Source organism: Nannobrachium achirus (assembly GCF_963921795.1).
Source record: "Nannobrachium achirus genome assembly, chromosome: 3".
In the NCBI taxonomy this organism is placed as follows: Eukaryota; Metazoa; Chordata; class Actinopteri; order Myctophiformes; family Myctophidae; genus Nannobrachium; species Nannobrachium achirus.
In genome coordinates this window covers 27,920,208-27,945,732 of record NC_137812.1, presented here as the reverse complement: position 1 = coordinate 27,945,732, position 25,525 = coordinate 27,920,208, and the positions used below count along the sequence as shown (strand labels likewise).

General features: G+C 41.9%; 2 protein-coding genes across 2 annotated transcripts in view; one reads left to right on the top strand and one right to left on the bottom strand.

Annotated features, from left to right (window-relative positions):
• The first annotated feature begins 448 nt into the window (after positions 1–448).
• On the top strand, positions 449–12,848 carry mrpl45 (mitochondrial ribosomal protein L45). Its single transcript, XM_080721543.1, has 8 exons — positions 449–515; positions 4,307–4,508; positions 5,200–5,317; positions 6,972–7,070; positions 8,005–8,053; positions 10,425–10,574; positions 11,444–11,617; positions 12,526–12,848. The coding sequence occupies exons 1-8, from the start codon at positions 453–455 to the stop codon at positions 12,622–12,624; spliced, it is 954 nt and encodes a 317-aa protein (XP_080577669.1). The 5' UTR covers positions 449–452; the 3' UTR covers positions 12,625–12,848.
• A 4,351-nt stretch (positions 12,849–17,199) lies between these two features.
• Positions 17,200–25,525, bottom strand: part of gpr179 (G protein-coupled receptor 179) — a gene marked incomplete at both ends in the record, with an annotated part of 33,241 nt that continues 24,915 nt past the window's right edge. The window contains 5 exons of the mRNA XM_080722494.1: positions 17,200–17,267; positions 17,732–18,671; positions 20,207–20,353; positions 22,709–22,811; positions 24,110–24,248. Of these exons, the coding sequence (XP_080578620.1) occupies positions 17,200–17,267; positions 17,732–18,671; positions 20,207–20,353; positions 22,709–22,811; positions 24,110–24,248 (1,397 nt within the window). The remainder of the gene's footprint in view (positions 17,268–17,731; positions 18,672–20,206; positions 20,354–22,708; positions 22,812–24,109; positions 24,249–25,525) is intronic.

The window sequence follows — 25,525 nt, the reverse complement described above, 5'->3', positions numbered from 1 at the left end:
GCCCACATTGTTTCTTCAGGAACAATATTATCTAGTTTGTCTATGTTACTGTTATGTTGATTGTGTTGTGCTGGAGGACCCCCTTGGAGTTTATCCTTCATAAAATTTGAAATAAAATAATAATAACAATATATATATATATATATATATATATATATACACTTTGTATTATTGTTCCTTTAATGTTATATATTATTTTTGTATAATGTTATACCTAAGAATTCATACTTAGACTGACTGAGCCTTGTTCCTTTCAACATAAAACAAGTGTTATATAAAGTGTATATAAACACGCAAATGCGCAATCATTTCTAAATCAAAATTCACATCTTATGTCTTTGTTAAAGTTACTCTTTTTATACCTCTATGAAGTGACTCCTCTGCGCATCTGGTTGTAGAGGATACTATAGTGACGCTCTTGAACACTACCACTGGAAACCTACACAGACAAGATGGCGACGTCCATGCGGAGGACGTTAGGAACCCTTCATCTACTGACATGTAATGCTTTGAAGGTACGTTTCTATTACAAATTAGTGACACTGGCAGTGTAACTTGAGGTTTTGTGATGATGGTCATTATCTGAAATGATATGTAACGGCATAGGCTGATTATATCTAGACTACTGTTGTAACAGCCCGACTTGTTACGCTTGATGAACAACCGTGATAGTCATACTGTCAGTCTGACTGAGTCTGACAGTAGCTTTATTTTGAATTATTTTTTTGCTCCAGAGACTCACTCCATACATAACATAACTTTTATTTTCCTTTATTGTGGGTAACTCAGACCCTTTTGCATGTCCAAGTCCAGTGAGCGAGTGATGATATTTACATTCCACAGTTCAAGCCATTCTTTACTCCCCTGCTAGTCTGTCTCTTGCATTAAGAGAGAAAGATAAAACCTTAGAAATCGATATCATGCCTATAACGTTACAGGCTATCCTGCCTGGAACTTATGCACATGATCAATTTCACAAATGAGTATTGCTTTCAGTTGAGTGAGTTCAGCCTTGTCCATGGAACCTCACTACTTTAATAGCTGCAAGCAACTCTTATATTGTATTTGTAATTGTAATGTCTGGCATCTAGAGTTGCAATACCAATACAAAAGGAAGTGTAATACACAGGACTCAATGCATATTTTATTGTATTGTATTGTATTTATTTTGGTTATACTTTTCAGGGTTTCCTGCAGGAAAAAGTCTTGACCAGGGGGGGATTTCATGGCGCGCGTGCGCCGAAATTTTTTGATAATTAATTAATGAATTCGAGTAATTAATTCATTTAATTTTTAATATTAATTCTTATTTTTGCCCTATAAAAAAACACATGAATGTGCCCATGATGACGGAAAACACAACTACATGCTATCATCCACATTTATTCAACATTGAATAACTACGTTTTTCACAGGACAGTGTAACTTGTTTTTTTCCCCCAGGTTAATCAACCAGCACTCGTGCCATATAAATAGAAGTCTACAGCACAGTAAAAAAACAACAACATTGGTGTAAAGTAACTAAGTAGATTTACTTAAGTAGCCTACTGTACTTATACTGTACAAAGGAGATTTTCAGGTATTTGTACTTTACTTGTGTCGTTGTGAGTAAATGAGAAGAGCTCTCTCTCTCTCTCTCTCTCTCTCTCTCTCTCTCTCTCTCTCTCTGCAATCTACGACTCGCTGTGCAGCTGTGTCACTGTCAAGTTGACCTAGGCTAGGCTCGCCTCTCAGGCCGCACTCGGACTGGAACGTTCTGTGTTCAGTGCGAGTCTGTTCCGTTTGGAAAGTCTGTTCCAAAAAAGAATACATTTCCCACAATGCTTTGCGGACGTGGGCCGTCCAGCGAGAGGCGGAAGTGTAAGTGGATTTCGAGCGTGTAGTCTTTTTGGAGTTGGCGTCGGTGGACAGTACTGCTGCTGCTTGGTGACACCTGTTGGGCAAAATGTTGTTTAGAGGACGCAAAAGGGCGCTTGTATTGGCGGTGTTGGTGGCGAGGAGAAGGAGAAGGAGGGAGAAGCGGCTTGAAATGGCCAGGAGAACGAGGGAAGAGGAGAGACAGCGCGATGATCACTGCAGACCGAAGGCTCAACGCACTGTAGTGTAGTGGACTACAAGTGTGCTCTGCCCAGTTTCGCCGCAGAACGGTGGTTCTCTCCTATTGGTTGGCAGCTGAACCCTGCCTTCTGTCTCATCAAGTGCAGCTTGTCTGCTCCCCAGTGCTCGCCTACAACTGTCTCTGTGCGAGTCGTGAGCAAGTTGGACGCAACCACACAACACCACACGACTCGCACTCGACTTCAAACCACTCGACTCCCATCCGGAATGCATTGCGCTGTGCCTGCCCCCCGCCTCCCCCACACGACACGCACTCGTTTTTGTGCCTTTAGGTCTGTAGCCGGCCTCAGAGAACTTCAAAAGAAGTTAACGACCGTCAATTAAGCAGCTGCATGCGCTGCTCTGCTCTCCTGCCAGTGAGGCACAAGTAACTTCACATGGCTGCCATGTTTGAAAGATAGGGTTGGTATGGGGGTTAAACATGCAATTTCGTGATCACGATCATGCCTAGTACATTGTTGGAGGTCCAAAAAGTTTTTTTGAAAAAAAAAAAATATTTAATTTTTTTTTTTTTTTTTTTTTTAATACCCTTGGGGGGGCGGGGGGGTTTTCTGGCCGGGCGGGGCGCCTGGCCTGTAAAGTGCTGCAGGAAACCCTGCTTTTAGTTTTGCTTTTGTACAAATCTGTACCTCTGTGCTCTGTTAATATTATAAATTACTCAATCAATCAAAAAAAAGTGTTTGGAAGCCTCATTGGAAATCACTCAATGGTCCTGCTTACCATCTGTTTTGAAATTGCACATAATGCAGGAGGCTGCAGGATGTTGCATTATTGAAAATGCCAGCTTCCAAACTCCAACACTCAGAAAAATGATCACCTGCATTGATTTATTGACAGAAAGCAGCTCTTAACACATCTACTGCCTCTTAATCTGAAGGTTGCTTGGTGCCTCGGCGCCACGTCGTTTCCTCCGTCGGCCGCCGCTATTATTTTGAAGGGCCGGAAGGGGGTTGTTTTTGTTTTTTTGGATTATCACTTGACGGCAACGATTACGTCATCTAGTCACATGACAGTGTGGGACAAGAAGAGGCAAGATGGCTGCGCCCTGCCTTGTGCCTTGTTTACATTTAGATCTGCTGCAAAATGTCTCAAAATGGCTATTTTGTTTAAATGAAGTTTCTTTATGGGCCTCTCCATTGACTTAACATTGAGGAGCTTCACTTCGCGTGCACGCCCAACGTGCGTTGTAAACAAATCGCCGACATTACCGATGCGAGCGGGACCGGAGCGACATTAAGTAAGTAATAATATCTTTACTGTATATACAGTAAGATTCACAGTCCTCACCGTCAACGGCGCCATGGTATTAACCCTTTCAATGACGGTGAGGACTGTCAACGGCGGCGAAAAAGTTAACATGTCAGATACAGAAATTTGGCAGATACAAAGAGGATAATACAAGATTTCCGTACAGCTGCAATGTTGGTGAGTTTAACATAGTTTAATACAATCAGATCTGACTTTTCTGTTTGGATGAATGGGTTGGTATTGCAACTCTACAGATCCATTAAAAATTGATTAATGATCACTTTTTTTGGTAATATAATTCAAAAATGTAAACTTTCAGATATTATAGATACTGTACATTGCACAGGCAAGTTTTCATTTAGATTTTTTTTTATGGCTTACATTACAAATGAATAAAAAAATCAAACCTCGGTTCGAAGTGGAGCGGTGAATTTGAGCAGCTGTACCCTATGTGAGTGGGTGAGTGAGTGTAAACTGTGCCTGTGAGTGAGTGGTGAGTGTGCCTGGCCTGCACAAAACAGCGCCCCTCCTTTAACTAGTGTTTTGTGTGTGGCCACTCAAGGTATTGCCAGACTACGGACACACCCAGCCAGCCACCCAGCCACATACCCACAGACATACCTGTTCATTGGGAGCGCTTTCACCGCTCCCAAAAAATCCATATCTTATATATCCATAAAATATCCATAAAACAAGGTCGGATTTATAATACTGAAATGTCAACCTTCTGAAGTCAGGGTTACTTGAAGTCCAGTGTGACGTTTCCGCAGTCAGTGATGATTTGGGGTGCTATGGCATCTGCATGCTTTTTTACACAATAATAATATTTATTTTTTAGATTGTGGCTAATGCTGTCCTATGGACCATGGAACCTCACAGCTGACCTTGAAGACATCTCTGTGCATGAAACACTATATACTTAATATTGTTTTTATTTCAGAATTCAGAGTTGTGTTCGCATGTGCGGCATCCTCTCCCACTAATCCTGCCAGTGCGGAGCAAGAAGCGATATTTCATCCCACCGTCCGCTGGGGTGAAAGGGAAAGCTTCGGGAATCGGAGACCAGGAGGCCAAGGCCAAAGCGGCTGGTATTGTAATAAGTCAGCAGTACATCGAGAGGCCCATCAACATAGCCTGCACTGGTACAGTACAGTTTATGCATCCGTACATGTGCACAGTATGACTAGGGCTGTGATGATTTAGTAATTATACTCGACTATTAATTTTCGCTCAAATAATTGTGAATTGATGAATTAAACGCGTTTCTGTCGTTGAACATTGGAACATATGAATACAAATTACATTCAGAGTCAGACTTCGTGAACAAAGGTGCACAGGTCATATATGATAAATAACTTACACAATTTAATTATACTAATAGAAAAACACACAATAAACTAAATGGATATTATTCAAAATGGAAATGATTATGACGATTATGCAAACATGGATTGTGATTATCTCAAATAATTGCGATTGGGTAATTATATATTTATATAATTGTGGCAGACCCAAGTATGATGTGAATGAACACCAGTGTTTAGATGAGCTCAGTAACATTTTTGAGGCTTTGAAGCAAATGCTGGTGAGTCACTATAGAAAGAAAGGTAGCTAAAGGGCCGTTGTTTGGAAATCATTTAATAAATGAACGCTAGCAAAACAGTATAAAACTGACTGTGATACTTAATAATAATGACTAGATCTAGCCCTCATTGATTTATTTGATGTGCACTTTGTACCAGATCTTCAGCAACCATTGCTGGGTGTAGGGCATATGATTGATCTGTACCAAAAGCATACTGACTGTCTTTGTGTGTCTCCTCTCACCACCAGCGGGTATCTTCGACCCCTACATCCCTCCGGAGGGTGACGCCCGTCTCTCCAGTCTGTCCAAAGAGGGGCTGAAACAACGCACTGAGCAGATAAAACAGGGTGCTGCCTCGCAACTCGCGTAAGATCATTACCATCACAAATGCTCAATCTCTGTTTTTGTGTTTTGCGTATGCTTGAATAGATTATTTGTTTTTGTATAGATTTTTGTATTGTTTAGTTTTTTGTTCCTGCAAGCAAAGATGCCTTTCAAATCCATACATCTGTCAGCCCCTTTCACCGCTCTTATGTTCAATGACACTTGATTTATTACGATTTGTTTATAATTACCTGCAGCAAAAGTCATGCATTCTTGCTTCTGCTCCAACAGTAACAGATTTCCACCTTGTGTTTACTTGGATATCGCCATTGCTCATCATCTGTTGCCTTTATTTGTGGTACTATAATCTAGGACGAGTGCTCTTACAGTTTGTAGAAACCTATTTTGAGCTGTTCTATCACAGTTTGTTGTTTGAGGATATAGAGGCAGAGTAGAGGCAAGTAGACATAGAAAGAGAAATCCATAACCAGTAAGAGACCTAAGGGCTTAAAGCGACTTCGCCCTAAAGGGCGCCATCTATCTTGGCCATATATGGATTCTGTTAGTGTGGTTCTCCTAACAGGGCATCAACTGGAATACAATCCCTTTTATGGCCATATATGGAGAATCCCTTTATGCCCATATATGGAGATCCCTGCTCTGAGTATCTGACATCACTGTGAGGTCACCTGTGTAGTGTTGTCAAAAATATCGATTTATCGAAAGGTATCAATTTTGAATATAGTGTCGATTCAATGTGACTTTTCCATAGTATCGATAATATCGATACTCAGTTTTTACCTCTCTCGTTGGTTTACACCAACGTTACTTTTATGCATATCCTTCCTAGTATGGCTTATTCCTAGTTATTTTAAAGGCATATTTGTACTTAGAATGTGAAAAATCAAAGGCAGGCCTTTAAAAAGTGCACTACCATCTACCTCAAGAAGTTCTGTATTTTTCTTTAAATAAAAATAAACAATTTTGCACTAAAATCGCCAGGGTTGCCGTTGCGTGGTACCGAAAATGGTATCGAGTATCGACATTTTTCAAAATCTCGTATCGAAGTTAGAAATCCAGTATCGTGACAAGCCTACACCTATGATGTCACAGTGATGTGTCAGGGGAACCACAGTGTCAGGCGTTACCCGTCCGGACGGACTGCAGACACGGACAAGCTGTGACGGTTCTGATAGTAAACTGTAACCTACGGTCGCAATAGAAAATGAATAAGAATGTACTTATTTCAGTGCAGACCGCCACCAAGGCCTAACACATCTTTCTACTTTGGTATGATATTGGCACCAGAGGAAACAGCATGGGGACACCCAAATGAATAGGGATCTTCCTCTTGGGAACATGATGACTGTGTATAGCAAACGTTAACTTATGGCTGTACCGATAAGGGTACAGGAGACAGGATTGTTTCAAAATTGGAACATTTGTCCTGATGGTGGCACTAGAGAAAAGGTCATGGGGTCACCAAAATCAATAGGTTTCTTCCCCCTGGGAGTATGAATGTGTCACAGACAGATAAGCAGACAGGGAAAAATACGTAATATCCTTACCGGTGGTAATAATTAGTGGGCTACTGGGCTTATCAAGTGGACACCTCCCTGTCATCACAGTTGTTTTATGAACTGGAGCTACAATGCCTGTGGGAAATGTAATCTAAATATTTCATTACTCCCCGCAGGATACGTAAGATAAAGGAGTACGATTCTCACTTCAATACGAAGGAGTTCCCAGCACAAGCTCAAGAGACGTTCATTGAAGCTCACAATGCCCTGACACAGTAAGGCTCTGTCTCCTTGTTCTCTCACGTACAAATAACTCGGCCAACGCCCTCCTTCCAGTGGTGTGACATACATTTAGCGTGCAAGAGGTCACGGTCTATTTATGGGAGCGTTTATTTCAGTGAGAAATTTGTGATAGAAGTGAGACTGTGCCTAGCTCACTGGGGCGGACAGAGAGCATGCTCATCTCTTGTCTGCTTTAAAGTGTAATACTACTCTTAAATTCTTATTTAAAGACATGGTGCCATAGTTTTTTTTGTCTATGGAGTTAATATTACTCTAATAGAACACTGGGTGTGGTTATGTGCAAGTTTTTGTTTTTTGGTTTCTTCCTGAAAGCTGAGTCAAAAGGCCTGATCGAAAAACACTGATTTAATTACATCATAATATCATCCTCTCCGCTTTTACCATACACCCAACACTGTGGGTGTGGCTAACTTTAGCTGGGTCAGACTCACCACTCACCTGACAACCAGGCATACTTAATGAACTGGCGGGTGTGGTCACATAAAAACATAATTTTAACTCTTTCTGTACACCTTTTTTGAGAATATCTTCCTCCTAGTATAATCATAATACCTGATCATCATGTTTAGGGGGAAAAATCATGGCACCCCATCTTTAAATGTATATTTACTCAATGCTATTTTTTATTTGTGTGTTTTTTGTAACCTTATTTTATATCTATATCATTTTTTTATCTTTATTTTATATGATTATCATAGCACTTGCCACTTTGTAACTCCATATTGTGAAAGGTGCTATTGTTGTTGTTATTATTAATAATAATATTACTCAATATCCAAAAATGTGATGACAGCAGTCAGATTGCAAGCAGAACATAAATTGAACTCTGATGCCATTATTACAGTGCTTGGTACAGTTAGTAGAATGTCTCTAGGAAGAATAACCTCACCTGTTTGTGTGTTTCAGCTTCAACAAGGACAAACTGCACTCGTTGGTGACAGAAAGGTGCTACCCTGTGAGTTGTCTGTTCCTCTCTGTGAAATAATCCTTCCTCTAGTGTACTGGAGTTTAATCACTGTTCGTGTTAACCCATTAAGACCTGGAATTATTTTATACTTTAGCTAATGAAAAATAGCAGATATACAAGCTCACTGCGTGCTTGTAAATCTATTTTTGAAAAGTTGTGAAATTTGTGCGAATCAACGTTTAATTGTAACTCAAATTTTGCTTCTGGGGGTCCCTGGAACTAAATATTTTGCGATGGGGGTCTGTGGCCAAATACAGATCATTTTGGGGGTCCTTGACATGAAAAAGTTTGAGCACCACTGACATAGAAACATGTGTTCTTCAAAAACCTTAGAAGGATTTAGAAGACATTCATTATCGGGTCAGAATATTCAAAGAATTGCACAAATTGTCATAATCTTTTAAAAATAGCAGATACCAAGTGCCACGCTTTGAGCTTGTATATCTGTTTTTTTTTGTTTTTGTTTTTTTTTAATAGTTAAAGCATAAAAGAATGCGTAATAATGTGTTCCAGGTCTTAATGGGAATTATGTTTTACACTTTAGACATTTGATTGGCATGTTTATCCACAGTGACCTAACATGACTGCAGGAGGTTTTACTCTATGACATGAGTCATGACAGGTCAAGTTTGATCACACACACTGGTAAAGAACTCATAACACAGATGCAGGACATACAGAATTGGTTCTGGTCAAGGTGGTGCCACATTATCCAACTACTAGTGGACAGAAGTCGCGAGCTGAGCGTGCTGTGCGCTACTGTCAATAGATTAAGAGAAGGACAGCCGAGAAAGCTCACAAGGTGAATTTACAGCAGCAGCAGACATGACAAATTGTCACGTTTCGGCCACTCAGGCCTTCATCAGCGTTTACTATTAGTTGCTGATAAGTGTTCCCCACCCCCACCCCCAGTGGTGAAAGTGAGGCGGAACCCCCGTTCCGTTAAAACATTCGGGGCCGGAACGGCGTTCCGTTAAGAAGAGAAGCAGCCAGTTATCAAAATCCCATGTTAAATAGCCAGCCACAAACGCACGTCCAGGAAGAAAACAATAGCCTATACTAAAGTCAGATTAACATACAGTACACAAGTGTTACTAGTTATATTTTCTGATAAAGTGCTTCTAAATTATTCCCGTGGGTTTGTGTAGGTCAGTGTGATCCAGTCTGTTTGCGTTTCAGTGTTTGTTTGACACGGAGCGAGTGGGTGGGACGTTCGCGAACGAATCGAGTCTTTTGAACGGCTCTTTGAAATGAACGATATGATTCGGTTCACAGTAGGGAGCCGTTCCTTTCTAATGAACAGTGGTGGGAAAATTACTCAATTTCTTTAGAAATATCAATACTGCAATCAAGTAGAAGTTTGGAATGTTAATGTACTTGAGTAGTAGAAGTATCAAAATGTAGGCCTACGTCTTTTGAACGGCTCTTTGAAAGGAACGGATCCCAGAGATCCGGCTCACTTCAAAGAGCCATAAATCCCATCTCTAGGACTCGTGTCTGTGCCTGCATGCGGCAATAAATGCAGAATAGACCAAAATGATTCAATACTGCATCTGGAAATGGGAGATGTAGTGGAGTAGAATTAAAAGTATTGGAAATACTCCAGTAAAGTAGGCTAGGCTATACTTAAAACCTGTACTTAAATACAGTACTTTTAGTAAATGTAGGTCTACTTAGTTACTTTAGATAACTGGTTATAATAATATTAATAATAATATGGGTAATAATATAATAAATATAATAATTATATATTATATATATAGACCTATATGCTTACCCTTCTGTATGGAACAATGAACAATATGAAGAGGCTTATTATAGAAGGGCAGCAGGTGGGCCTCCCAAAATGCAGTTTTCTATGCATTTCAGGGGTTTTGGGGGATTAGAGCCTCCCAAATTTTTTCCGGCCGCGCGGCTTCGCCACGCGGCCAATTTATGACAGTTCCGGCAAGAATTTCAAACCACTTTCACCACTGCCCTCCCCCTTCTTAGATTCCCTTTCATTCGTTTCTGCAAATATGGGGAAAAAAATATATATATACGTCCTAAAAGGCTGTTGCCTTTATTACGGCTTTATCGGAACTGTTCATTGTTTAGGCCGGGCTTTGGGAACATATGATACTGTAGGTACTAAAACTATAAATGCTTTACCAAAGTAAGATCTAGCTTTATTTTCATTATACAATGTACCTGTCCTATCCCGTATCATTGAGACTGTACCCAGTAAAATAACTCAAATGTGCACAAACGTAACCAACTGGACCCTTTTAAGTTACATTTGTACACTCTCAAGAGTTAAATGAACACTCCGGATTCGTTTTTGTTTGTTTTTTCACCCATTTCCTTGCCTCCTGTCCAGGAAATGACGAGGGGAAACCGCTACAAGACCATCCACTGGACATTCGTTGAGTCTCTTGAGCCGCCCAGAGTGGTCCACGCTCGCTGCCCGGACATGGTCTCCAAGGGCAACCTGTATGGTCAGGTGACACTCCGCATGCACTCCAGACAGGTGAGATCAACGCTACATTTTGACTGGTTTCCGTATACCAGTGGTTCTCGGGTCTCCAGGGACCCCCAAGGGGCCCTGGGAAGGGCTTCAAGGGGTTCCCCAGCAAGTTTAACCCATTAAGACCTGAGGCTGATTTTACGTATGCCTTTTGAAATCAGCAGTTCCCACACTTTCAAGGTTTTTCCTAAATGTTTAAAAATAGCAGATGATCAAGCTCACAGCACCAAGTGACGATCTGTGAGCTTATACAGCTGTATATATATATATATGCTATTTTTGAATAGCCAATGCAAAAATGTGAAATGGGGGTCCACAGTCAAATTCATTAGGGGACCGTGTAATGAAAATCTTTGAGAACAACTGCCGTATACAATCCTTTGGTTTAAATATTTGCTTCGATGTCTTGGGCTGATGTTTAGAACGTGATATACTGTAGATGGAGATTTGCATTGTAAAAGGCATACAAAATAAATGACTAATCTACTTACAAATCTTATTGGTCTACTAAGACCAAACTGACTGATTAGTCAGTCGACTATGACAGCGGTTTTGAATGCTATCAACCCACTGAATGGGAATTTGGCACGTCTTTTCAGACCTTTGACTGGTGCAGTAGGCAAGATACTGAACTACCTACCCGGTAGCTCAGTATCTCAGCTAAATTCCCATTTATGATATCATTCGAATGGGGTGACTATGAAGGGAAACCTAATCCTAGAATATACAAGTCTCTACAGACAAAAAAATAAGAAAAAGTATTGCAGTTAAGTATGCTTTTCATTATATAACATTTTCTCCCTCCAGCCTCCTCAAACAGCATTTTAATTTGTGTGTGTGTATATAAACCTTTTTCGTTGGATGACAAACAGACCCTGGCCATTTACGACCGCTTCGGGAGGCTGATGCTGGGGAGCGAGACGGAGCCTAAAGACGTCTTGGAGTACCTGGTGCTGGAGCGCCATCTGGTCAACCCGTACGGCCGCTGGAGGTTACACGGCAAGATCGTGCCGGCCTGGGCCCCTACCAAAGACCCCGTCATCAAGGTAACTTCAACACTGTACATTCCACAGCCATCATCGACTCTCTTGAAGACCACAAAGAGCTCTTGAACATCACAGAGATCACTTTGGGTACTTGCTGTGTACCCTTTGTGGTACCCGCGGACTTAAGCCTACTCGGGAATGGTGCAGGTTGATGCGTGCCACAACCATTTATGCAATACCCATTGCACTTGTTCTCAGAGTACCCAGCAGTGCAGTGTCAAGTTACCACCATATCGTTCGCCTCATAGCATAATTGCTAACTCATTTTGCTCAAATTGACATTTTTGCATAGCTCTACTGTCCAAACACTGCTGCATCATTGTGCATTATTGCCTATGTCCTAAGCCAATCAGAATGCTTGTTATATTCCAAACATAACTTAGTCAGAAGGTGAGAGAGTAGAGTTAGGCAGATAAACATGACTTAGGAAAAATGTAGGAACAATTTTTACTTTCTGCCTAAGTCATCTAGGTGACTTAGGCAGAAAACCATACAAATGTTATACCATACATACACTTATGCTATGAGGCTAACGATATGTCCGATCAATATGTTTTTTACTGTTTTTGTAATGAATAATTTGAACGTCATCTTTGGCCACTTTTGACAGCCCTAATATATACACGTGCCAATTTGCGAAATGTGTGCAAATGAAGCCACATTTCACTGCTGGAAACATGACCAACATTTGAACTCTGACAAACAAGGGAATGGGGAAAACAGAAAACAATTTGATACTTCAAACAACAGAATATCAAATATGTATGTGTCCCCTATTATGTTGACTGTGTCACTGTTTGTCATAGTGGTGTGGTTAACATTCATTACGAAAAGGGATTATAGATGTTAATTGCTGAACATTAGCAGTGTTTATGATAATCAACAGCATTTCTTTTTACATATTTCAGACTGTTATGATCCCCGGTCCAGTGCTCAAACCAGGAGATGAATTCGATGCCCTCAACCACATAGTTACCAAGCCAGAGGCGGTGCAGTGGAACAAATAAGCCACCAAGGGGCACTGTTTTTCCCATCTCACCATGTTGGACACGGGCCATTTAAAATGTATATTTTTACATTTTCCCATACATTTCCCCCCCTTTTCCCCCCACAAGATCGTATTAATTTTCTTTTCATATGTGTATCTAAAACAAAATGTGTATTTCCCAGATTACAGTGATTGTATGGTTCATTTCTGTGATGATGAACATATTATTAATTTAAAGAATACAAAAACAAAATGCCCCATCTGTTGTTGTTTTTTCCACTTCCATCAGTTTCAGTGAGTTTATATCAGAATAGTGTCCTTCATGGTCAATACATAAAAAAAGAAGAGAAACAGAAAAAAAATCATCATTAACTTACAAAAGGGATTGGGTAAGACGATTTCAGAATATAGTATTAATAGTTGATAAATACAAAAAGCTAACAAAAATCTTAAAAATGTGTATGGAGTCACATGACATTAGATTTCTGGATAAAATCACAACATGCAGAAACAGTCAAACAGATTGGTCCACAGACAGTTGAGGCCGTGCATAACAATGTGATCACTGCATGTATGTGGACTCAAGTCTAAAATGAGATCTACCATTTGACAATCTCGAAGAAATCTCTAGAATTATTGAATGCTTTAACCAATGAAAAATAGCAGATATACAAGCTCACAGTGCGGCACTCGGTGCCGCGCTGCAAGCTTGTAGATCTGCTATTTTTGAAAAAGTCGTGAAAATGTGTGCAAATCTTTGAATATATGTATTTTTAGAGCGAACGTTTGTAACTCAAATTTTGCTTCTGGGTGGTCCTCGGAACTATAATATTTTGAGATATGTTTTTTTTTTTACAGGGGTCCTTCACATGAAAATAAGGTTTGAGAGCCACTGACATAGTAGTCTCTCAAGAACAGACTAACTGAGCTCCAGTTAAGTGAAAAGGACCTTTTCTTTGACGATGGCTAGCCAGATTGCTGACATAGAAACATAGGTTTTTCAAAAAACGAAAAGACACTTATAGAATCGGGTCAAAATTCTAATTTTCAAGTTTTTTCAAAAATAGCAGATCTACAAGCTGGCAGCGCGGCACGAGTGCCGCGCTGTGAGCTTGTATATCTGCTATTTTTCAATAGTTAAAGCATAAAATAATGATACACAATAATGTGTACCCGTTCTAAATGGGTTAATCTCATTGCTACATACAGTATATCACTGGTTTCATAGTGATTTTTGTAGTTCACCTCATTGGCCCATTTATCGCTGGGTTCAACATCCTATGCATTGCATGCAGACAAGGGAACTACAAAACACTCACTGAAGGAATAGAAAATCAAGGATTACGTACAGATTTGCTCTACCGTAAAGGAGTACATTTTAATCCTCTAAACGTAATGAATAAGGGGAACATGTTAACGGTGAATTTTTTTAGAATCCAATTTGAGTTTTCAAGGTTATTTATTTAGAAAATGGTGGGATGTCTAGCCCCAATCGTTCATATAATTAAATTATTTTGCATACCTAGGTGGAATGCATATAGTGAAGCTAAATTACTATGCCAGGGGTCTTCAGTCACCAGTGGGTCCGGGACCCCTCGGGGGTCCTTAGAGTTACTACAGGGGGTCCTCCAAATCTTTGTGTGATAGAAACTTGTTTTTACCCCCTTTTTATTTTAACCACTTGAACCCTAGCGTCCATATTCAGAGAACTTTAGCCAAAAATAGCAGATCTACAAGCTCACAACGCCTCACAGAAGAGCTTTAGAGGGGGGAAAGAGCAGACTAAGTACAGTGAGAGGTCAAGTTTATTATTGACGGTTCAAGTGGTTAAATATCTGAAAACCCACATTAACATGAATCCAAAATATACTGATGATCGTGCTGTCAAACAATTAAACTATATGGAATCTATGATAAGGTGGGGGTCCCTGCTACATCTCTCAACTAAGGGGTCCTTGGCCTGAAAACATTGAAGACCCCTGTACTATGCCCTTCATGGCCACAGTGTAACCCATTCTTAATCCAAACACCACTGACAGTGAATATGGCTTCCTTAAATTTGGTTACATTTTAACATAACATTCTAAAACGTAAACATACACCCGAGTTTCCCTATGGAGATCAATATAGGTCAATTTATCTACAAGTTCCACTCTTCAACAAGAAACTTATGTAAGAACAGAATTGTCGTATCTTCCTACATTAATGATCTTTATGCTTACAATTTCAAACTCGTTGCAGTTTATTTCCTTGTGTCAGCTTTTTTAAACTCAAGAGTTTTGATCCACTACTGAACACATTGATTTGTTGCAATGGATGCAACATACTGTAGTTGTCAAATAGTATATTAGTCTTTAAAACTAACAGATTCACAGAAAAAAATAGTTTGAATTCAACAGGAGCGGAAACAGGAAGAAAGGGGACTGCATCTAGATGCTCTCTCAGATCCCAAACTATGGCATAGTTGCACCTACAGTATAAGTCAGTTTATTGTGCACACTGCACAGGTATAAACATGCTGGTGGAGTTGTCTTTTCACTCAAGTCTGTCGACATCACCTCCTGTGAATTAATTCTCAGTTAGAGGCTTCAAAGTGAGATGGTAATAATGTGAGCCAGTGGGGACAGATAAGAGTACATTCTGTTAGTTCGCCATAGGTTCGATTTTTGGAAGCCCACTTCTAATATCCCGACGGCCCACCGGTGAGCCCCAGCCCAAATGATGCCATAGACACCACACTCTCATAAGAGTCTCATATGGCTCATTGGAACGGGTCAGTTGAAACTACTGTAACCTGTGACTAATAAGAGTTTAAAGGTCAGCTGGGAAGAAACAGGCCTCAGCAGCACACTCAGCATCGTCATCCTCCTCCTCTTCAGGAATGTTCTCAGGCTCCCACGTAAAAACATCCGAAGTGTCTGTGAACGAACCAGATCTGGACCGTTCCATCCCCCAGGGACACAAAGCATCGCGTCTGCCTAGGGGCAAGTTGCCATTCGACTCTTCTTCATGCTGCGGCACGGTGCCTTCCACAGGCACTTCTTCGGTGGAGAGACGCTGTTGCAAGTTCCCTGTGACTTCAGCTTTTCCGCAGATGGGAACGTCGGCCTGGCTTTCTGTCGGGTTTGGTGCAGGCTCAGCTTCCCAAGGGCAAACGTTTGCTTTAGATCCCGGTGATGTGCCGTCTTGCATTTTGAGAGTCGTTGGCTCCTCTGCTTCCCATGGGCAGATGCTTGCCAGAGCACCACCTGGCTTTTTAAGGCCTGTTGTCTCTTCTGTTTCCCACGGACAAACATCTCCTTTAGCGCCACCCTGATTGAGAGTCGTTGGCTCCTCTGCTTCCCATGGGCAGACACTTGCCGGAGCGCCACCTGGCTTTTTGAGACTTGTTGGCTCCGCCGTTTCCCACGGGCAAGCTTCATCCCGTGCGCCATGTTGCACCAGAGCAGCTTTAGACTCGTCCACCTCCCACGGACAGACGTCTGGCTTTTTTATGGTCTCTGGTTCTGCTGCCTCCCAAGGACAAACGTCTGCTTTGGCCGAGTCTTGCATTCTGATTGTATCTGTGCTCCTGGAAGCTGACATTGTCTCTGGTTCTCCACTTTCCCAAGGACAAACATCTGCTTTGGCCGTGTCTTGCTTTCTGATTGTATCTGTGCTCCTGGAGGATGACATTTTCACTGGTTCTGGTTCTGCACTTTCCCACGGACAAACGTCTGGCTTTTTTATTGTCTCTGGTTCTGCTGCCTCCCAAGGACAAACGTCTCCTTTGGCCGAGTCTTGCATTCTGATTGTATCTGTGCTCCTGGAAGCTGACATTGTCTCTGGTTCTCCACTTTCCCAAGGACAAACGTTTGCTTTAGCCACGTCTTGCATTCTGATTGTATCTGTGCTCCTGGACAATGACATTTTCTCTGGTCCCGGTTCTCCACTTTCCCAAGGACAAACATCTGCCTTGACGCCACTGTCTTGTCCTTTTGTCTTTCCCAGTGCTATCGACACAATCTGAGGAGCCACAGATTTGTCTGGTTGCTCTGTGTCCCAGGGACAGATGTTTAGTCTGGGGCTGTCGTTATCCACTGAAGGTGCGGACAGAGTATCCCATGGACAAATATCTACCTTTATAGTAGTGGACCCATGAGGAGTTGATTCTATGGAAGGCTCTGCCTCTTCCCATGGGCAAACGTCTGTCACTATTGTAGGCGGTTCAGGGAACTCCCATGGACAACTTTCTGCTGACTTGTCTGGTTGTTGAGTTGACACACTCGATTGAACAGTCCCCTGTCGTAAGTGAGCCATCTGTGGTCCCTTGGTCCCTAAAGGGTTAACATTTTGATATATAGCCTCACTGCCTTCCACCTCCCATGGGCAAACATTAGTATTAGTATTTTGTCTCACTGAAAGCTGTGTTGCTTCGGCAGATTCCCAGGAACAAACATCGGCTGCTGCATGCAATGACTGCTTCCTTTGCTGTAACTGTGTTGCTTCGGCAGATTCCCAGGGACAAACATCGGCTGCTGCATGCAATGACTGCTTCCTCTGCTGTAACTCTTTGGATACGTCATGCAATGACTGCTTCCTCTGCTGTAATATGTCATGCAATGACTGCTTCCTCTGCTGTAACTCTTTGGATACTGGCATTGCTGAAGTTGCAGGAACATCCTGTGAGTCCCATGGGCACACGTCAGCACGGCCACTGTCCTGTCTTTTCACAGTATTAGTGTCCTGTGATTCCCAGGGACACACACCGGCACGCTCCTGCGATTCCTGTACCTCCCAAGGGCAGATATTCGCTTTACCGCTGGTATCACTCTGTGGTGCGTCCCATGGACACACTTGAGGATTACTAACAGCGGGTGAAAGTCGACCACTGCCTGGTCTGTTGGTAGAAGGAGTTCTAGAGGTTCCACTATGATTACTGTTTTGCCGTGATGGCAAGCGGGGTCTTGGGCTTTTATCTGAATCAGTAGATGACAATCTGATTGCATTTTGCTTCACAAGGCATGGTTTCCCATCAATTGAAGTGATACTTTTTCTCTGTAGGTACCTCCTTTCCACACTTGGAACTCGACTAGGCATGGGGGACGTAGACGAAGCAATGGAAGCAGTTCTCTCTCTCGTCTCACTGTCGCGGCTCTTTTGGGAAATAGAGTCACCATCCTTGGGTTTCTCCTTAGGCTTTATATCCAGAGATCCCCCCGCGAACGCTTTCACAGAGAGCCACTTTTGAGTGGTGGTTTTCAAGGAGAGACCACGCGCCTTCGCCAACCCTATTTTTGGCATCGGAGAAACTGGTGCACTCGCGGAGACCTTGGGTGGGGGGGCCTCTTCTACAGGCTTTGGTGGTGGTGGTGGTGGTATATACTCCCAGGGACATATCAGTTGAGCTCCTAAGTCAACAGGTTTTGCATCCTCTCCTTGTGAGGAAGCATCTTCCATCTCCCAGGGGCAAATTTCAGCCTTGTCAGTTGACTGTGATGCCTGGATGGCACCTGCCATCTGGTCTTTGATGTTGGCCTCTGGCATGGACTTTGCTCTGTCAACCTTAAGTGTATCAACCTTAGGGGGTGGTAAAGGTATATCCACCAATGAGTGGGTAGATTTCAGACTCAAGGACTTCTGAAGTTTGCACTGGTCAGGATGCAAGAGATTGTTATCAATGGTCAGATTTTGTGCACTAAGAGACTTGGGGACCCCTGGAGGGATGTCCAAGGAGTCTGTCATCGATCGTTGAGAATTTCTTTTGGTCATTGCCTTCAGCATAGAGTCACGCAAAGAAGGTTTTCTCTCCACAACATGGTCATGGTCACTTTGGGAATTATGCACTGTAGAGCTAGTATCCCTGACATTGATACTAATGGCTGAGCCCCTCCTAGAGTCAGGGCAAAGACTACTTCTCCTCGATTTCTCTTCACGAGTACTGCACTGTCGGCTCAGTGGCGCAGCAAGGCTTTTAATTATGGACAGGCATCGAGAGCTTCGCTTCTTCGACAGATGAGGGTTGTTAGACGTCATCTTCTTGGTCTTGTTGACCTCGAGCTGGGAATATAGTTTCTTCAGTTCATCCTGGCGCAGTTGAAGAGGAGAGAAAATGTATGGAGGGATTGGAGAAAGGGTAGAATTATTCAGGAGAAGCGAATGTGGGCGATGGTGAGTAAATGGAAAATTTAAAGACAGGGTTGGAGTAAAGGTGAGCATAGTTAGGGGATGAGAAAGGGATATGGGGTGGAGAAAACATAGGTCATGAAAAGTTTTCATACAAAGACAAATTGTGAAGATAAACAGTTTTCAATCATGTTTTATATGAATTATGTTTTTCTAATGAATATAAAGTCATTATTTAGTGATGCATAGCAGTGGTTCTCAACCTTTTCAGGCCGCGACCCCCAAAATACCCATTTGGTAACGTTTTACTTTACAGTACAGTAGGTAACTACTAGGTAATACCCAGTATTTACTGGGTATTTACCAGGTAATTAAACTACCTAGTAATTACCGGGTAATTACTGTACTGTAAATAACGTTGCATCTAAACATCTGTAAGAGATCCAGTTATGGAAATAAATAAATAAATATATCTCTTTGCCAGCTCACCTGTTTTTGCGTATTATGTCAAGGGTGGTGGTGTTTGAGGAGGTGTTAATATAATGATATTATATTTGTGTTTCATCATGGCTTGGTAATGGTGGGGATGCTGGTGTTTTGGGTGGGAACTCTGTGGATTTCAGATGCAGTGTGCTGTCCAGAGGAGAAGCTGACTTGCGGACACCGGAGAGGAGAGCCAGGACTTTGCATGCACTGAACGCAAAAAAGAGTGTTTTGAGTATTCACCACTCCCTGGTTATTTTATCCACCCATGGCCACGATGCCATTTGGTCCCAACAAAAAGTACTTATTTTTACCGTAGTTCCACTTAACTGGGTAAATGCAAGGTACATATTCTAGATACTGGGTAAACACTTATAATTACTAGGTAATGTCATGGAATTGACCCACGCTTTACTTTACAGTACAGTTCAACCGTAACTACTGGGTAATTACCCTGTAGTATCCAGGAAAATACCTGGTAAAATACTTAATATTACCTGGTAATTACCTGGTAATTACTGTACTGTAAAGTAAAGCGTTACCTCATATGGTAACTGGCGACCCCCCCCCCCCCCCACACACACACACACACCCTACGAACACTAAAAGTTGAGGTATTACATTTTGTTTAACGGTTCTATTGTGAAAATAGCAGATCTACATGCTCACAGGCGTTGTGAGCATGTAGATCAGCTATTTTCACAATTTCTGCCTCTAATATTTGGCAATTTGACCGATATTCAATTTGTCATTTTAGAGGTATTAAGAAGTCCTCAAATTGACACTTTAGAAATGTGCAGATACCCTGGCTCTACACTTACACTTTATGGTGGTTTATCTAATGTTGAGTGAGGAAAACAATGTTGCACATTAAGTTAATCCCCCCTGGGGGGCCCGACCCACAGGTTGAGAACCACCACTGATGTATAGCTGAAATTAAGGGATGGTAATTTAATTTAACCAGTGCTTTTTATTTCAGAATTTCCTTTGGTGAACTGTGTTGTGGATTTTACCCGAATATCATCCGGTTCCAAACTGTGGTCACTGTAAGCAGAGCAGAAGCTGCTGTTGAAATAGGAGCCAGAGCGCCGCAGGTCCACTTCGTCTTCATACACCTCTGCTGCTATCTCCTCTCTCTTTGGCCTGGACACGTGAAGGAACTACAGGATACACAGACACAGATAATAGACCGGTGGGATTTCTGGAAAATGTAATTGTTAGAGCAGGGGTCTTCAACGTTTTCAGGCCAAGGACCCCTTAGTTGAGAGAGAGAGATTAAACAGGGACTCTCACAACCTCATCATAGATTCCATATAGTTTAATTGTTTGACAGCACAATCATCATTGTATTTTGGATTCATGTCAATTTGTGTTTTCAGATACGTATTTAACCACTAGTCGGGGGCCTTAGGGAGATAGAATGGTAATTTTGTGCTAATCAGTCTAAAAGCGCCAGATTTTGCACAGATGTAGCCCAGGGAATGCTCTAATGATTTAGCTAGGGTGCCCGAGTCGGCGACCTTCGGGGTCACCACAGCAGCTAAATCAAGTTGGGCTCCCATCGACTTTCTATACAGGAAATACTCAGAAAAACATTTTTTTTTCTGGATATTTAAGTAGGATGTGAGGGGTCTAATTAGGGGTTTGTCATGATGCTGAATCCATTGCAAGCATTTGTTTTGCACAAAAAACATTCCTTGGGCTATAAATGGCCCCAGAAAACGATGGTTAAGTGATGAAGTGACGAGTCATCACTTTTCACAGTTTGGTGGTCCACACACTTCACCCTTATTCTTTTTCACTAATAAGTGAGATTTGTAGGCAATCGAGAAATGGCTGAAATGGATCATTTGAGTTCATCCTCACAACTGTGAAGACTATGTTATGTTTAGCAAAAAATATCCTAACGTTGGAAGCATATAAAGGGGGAATAGCATAGGTGCCATGATGGAGCCTTGGTGCACCCCACATTAGAGGGTGGCCTTAGGCGACGAGAATTCCCCTAAATGAACAGAGAAACCTCTCTCTGAGAGGTAGGACTGGGGAATTGCAAGTGTGGTTGCACTGACGTAAGTCACGAGGAATCCACTGGGAAATGAATTCCATTTATCTAACTATCCCTGTGTACAGTATATACTGTACTTTCTTAAGAGAGGAGAGATTAAGAGAAGAGAGAAGACAGTGCATGTTTTCATGATTTTGTAGTCCGGAGGGATTTCAGAAAAAAGGCCTTCTATCGAGGCATTTTGGGGTAAAAGTGGGTAGGTCAACCAAGCCATTTTACATAATTCAAGGGTGCTGAATCAGAAGAAAAAAAAACATTCCCAAGTGAAAATGTGAGTTTTCTAATATGTCTCTCAACTATTTTTCATAACTAAGGTATAGGCCAGGTATACCCGGCCGTCTGTCCAAATGCTGACATCACTGATACTAAACAGTGACGCTGCCATGGTAACAGCCCAATGCTGAAACAATGCCCGACATAGCAGTCTGCATGCTGACATCACTGATATTAAACAGCGTCGCCATGGTAAAAGCTGCCTGCTGAAAGAATGCCCAAATAAAGTCTGTCTGACATGATGAAACAAGTGACCAAATTTGGAGATGACTGACATCACTACAGTGCCCAAATTTGGAGATGACATCACAGACTGGCCTGGTCACGGAACACCATAATATATGGGCATGAAAGGGACACAGACAGACAGACAGACAGACAGACGGATACATCCATGGTAGCAGACGCTAAAAATGCTGAAACAGTTCCAAAATAATGTCTGTCTGACATGACGAAACAAATGACCGAATTTGGAGATGACTGACATCACTACAGTGCCCAAATTTGGAGATGACATCACAGACTGGCCTGGACACGGAATGCCATATATGGGCATAAAAGAGAGCCAGACAGACAGTGTATCAAATACTTACCAGTAAGACTCCCTAATCGGGAGATAAGCGACCGTCACGTCGCATAACAAACTTTAGAAACAATCGTAGCCAATCAGGAGGGATTATGGGAACTATGACTTTAGTGATAGTGTGTACCACTTTGCGTGATTTTAGGCCATGTGAGAAATCAGGGCTGGAGGTTGTAATTTGCCATCCAAGAAGTCTGTGTGCAAAGTTTGGCATCAATAGGGCCAACGGTGCCAGAGATGATGAGGGCAAAAGTATGATGTGACGTGACGGACAGACAGACAGACAGACTGACTGACAGACAGACAGACAGACAGCCGGTGGAGGTTTTGATATTAACTGCGACCTGATGGTCGCAATTACGGTACGTGTCCGTATGTCCCTTTTCTGATAGGACAATTTAATGATGAGACGTCATGTGACTTTTTTGCGTCTCTGCCTCCGGTGAGCACCTGGTTATCTCTTTCTCAAGTGCCATTAGCCATTCGTAATTTCTGCTATCTATACAACATTTCCCCTGGCACGTGTACAAAATAAATACACTTTCTTGTCAGGTAGCTGATAGATTCAAAATAAAATCTCAAATCTCGAAATACCTTGGGTACGAAGAGGAGGGCAAGGGTCACAGTGATGGTGACATGTGTGTGTGTAAAAAACAGCAACAACGTCCAGTCAGGGTGAAGAGAAGGTAAGAAAAACCTGAAACAGACAGAAAAAACTTAATTGAATAAATAAAAGAGAAATCTAAGAAATTCCATAAATTAGAAAACAAGTAGTGGAAATAGCAGATCTCTACAAGCTCACAACGTGGCACAAAGCGACGCGTTGTGAGCTTGTAGATGGTCTGTTTTCACTAGTTTGGGTCCTGGGCAAACGTCTAATCTCTCATTGTGTCACAGGCTAAGACGTTTGGGAACCATTGATCTAATACAATCTTGATAAACCATTGGTTCTCAAACCTTTTCATCACAGACCATATTAGGCCACAGGCTAACTCTGGGTGTGTAAAAATTGAACAAATTTGCCATTTTTGTTAGATTACTTATTGGAAACTATACTCATTGGAAACTTTTAAAAGAACTTTGTGTTGCAGGACTAAAGAGTGTTTGATCATTTTAGTTTGTATTTTGAAGTGATGTTTGTTTGATTAAGTTTGGGCCAGATCAAATACTGCAATTTAGTTTTCAAAAGCAACAGTCGTGTTTTCTTTTTGGTCTGCGTTGCAGTTTGTTTACAGTATAAAGAATGCAGACACAGGAGGACAATGTAACTCAGACTTATACATTTTATGGCTCTGATTTGGCTGGGGAGACCCCCTGGAAGGACCACTGGGGGTCCCCGAACCCCACCTGTGAGACCACTGTGATAGGCAAAAGTGACTTGGAGAGCAGCAACTTAATACTGGTGCTGGTGCAAGCAATCAGAACAGAGATACTGCTTGCATACAGGGGCGTCGCAAGGATTCACTGCGGGCCCCCAATGAATGTTCTTCATAGGGGGAGGGGATTTAACCCATTTAGACTGGGAACGCATTATTACGCGTTATTTTGTGCTATAACTATTGAAAAATACCAGATATACAAGCTCACAGCGCGGCGCGCTGCGAGCTTGTAGATCTGCTATTTTTGAAAAATCGTGATTTTCTTTTGAGAAACCTAGGTTTCTATGTCAGTGGTGCTCAAACTTTTTCATTTCAAGGACCCCCAAAATGGTATGTATTTGGCCACGGACCCCCATCTCAAAATATTTAGTTCCAGTAAGTTGCAGGAACCCCACAGAAGCAAAATTTTAGTTCGAAAAAAATGTTTGCTTAAAAAATACATATATTCAAAGATTTGCACACATTTTCACGACTTTTCAAAAATAGCAGATCTGTATCTGCTATTTTTCGATAGCTATTAAAGTATAAAATAATTAAGGCCCCTCCACCTTGGGCCCTAGTAACTCAGTCCCACTTTCCCCCCCGTTGTGACACCCCTGCTGGCATGGCTGCTTACCGGAGAAGGTGAAACATGGAGGAGAGCAGCAGCTCATTGTGGACGGCAAAGCCCATGTAGCGAGGCTCGTGGAAGGCTGAAGGGACAGGCTTGACAGCGTTGCACAGGGAGCTGCCCCAGCACAGCAACAGCAACTCAGCTGTGGCGGCACAAGCAGAGGACAGACACCATTCATCATTGGTATGGAAAAGACAATACGTCGTTGTCGGGTGGAAACCTCGTATCTCCAAGTTTCAAATGTGTCCGTTCTTTCGCAAAGTAAAGCCCTGCTTCATCATACAAGGCCGATCTACAAGCATCATACAAGGCCGATCTACAAGCACAGTAGATCGGCTGTTTTCACTAGTTTAAATCATTTTTAAAATGATAAATGCAAAAGGAACGGTTTTGGACAGTTTTCCCCATTCAGAAATACCCCCACTGAGGTTAGGTTAGGGAGTGAAGACTTCAATATATTGTCCTAGGCCAAGTCAATGCCTAAGATGCAATATAGAGAATAGTGCTTTCGCCATCTTGTTTTTAAAAAGAAAGAATGTTGCAATTTTAGGTTGGGTTGGTTCCCCTAGTTCATAAAATCATACAGGTCATCTTGTAGTTTATGTCCTATGGGTTTTATGTGCGAGACTGTGCATTAGGGTTAGGGTTAAGGTTAGGTTTAGGTGACACCTCCATTTAGAATAATGGAAGTCAATCTTCTGAATGGCAACTATAGGCCTACAGAATGATGATTTAAATGCTTCGTGTAACTTAAATCAGTGGTTCTCAACCATTTCAGGATGTGACCCCCCAAAATAATCATATTTGAACTGAGGACTAACTGAGGCTATTTTCAACAACTTTGACTATTTCTTATATTATTTGACGATTTGGCCAATTAAATGTTTGACTTCAGTGCCTTGCTCAAGGGTGCTGACAACCAGTGTTGATTTTTACAGCACATTTAGTTCTAGTTTTAGTCATAGGGCTGTATTTTGATTGTTTTAAGTATCAGCTCTTATGCATTAACTTAAAGGTCTGTCCATACTCTCTCCGACCACCAAACGTTTTGTCGAAAGGTCCGGTTCAACTACAAAATGACCTCGGATTTTCTGAAAAGCATTACCCCGAATAAGAGTTCTGAAAGCTGCACGTCGGAATGTCGGAACTCTCCGACGAAAGGTTTGGTGGTTGGAGACAGAATGGACAGCCCTTTAAGTTAAGGCATAAGAGCTGGTACTTGAGACAATCAAAATACAGCCCTTTAGTCTTTTTAATAAATGTTTATTTGTTTTATGTCTTATGCCTTTATTGATAGGACAGTAGACTGACAGGGGAGAGAGATGGGGAGTGACATGCAGCAAAGGTAGTTGGGATCGGGAATCAAACCAGCAACAAGCTGTCAGGCTACACTGAGCCTATGTGGTATGCGCCCGGACC

Excerpts from the sequence above, each read along its gene's own strand:
- mrpl45 (XM_080721543.1), top strand. The coding sequence starts at position 453 with ATGGCGACGTCCATGCGGAGGACGTTAGGAACCCTTCATCTACTGACA. Across the intron at positions 4,509-5,199 it reads CATCAACATAGCCTGCACTG|CGGGTATCTTCGACCCCTAC; the intron begins GTACAGTACAGT and ends TCTCACCACCAG. Across the intron at positions 10,575-11,443 it reads TCCGCATGCACTCCAGACAG|ACCCTGGCCATTTACGACCG; the intron begins GTGAGATCAACG and ends GATGACAAACAG.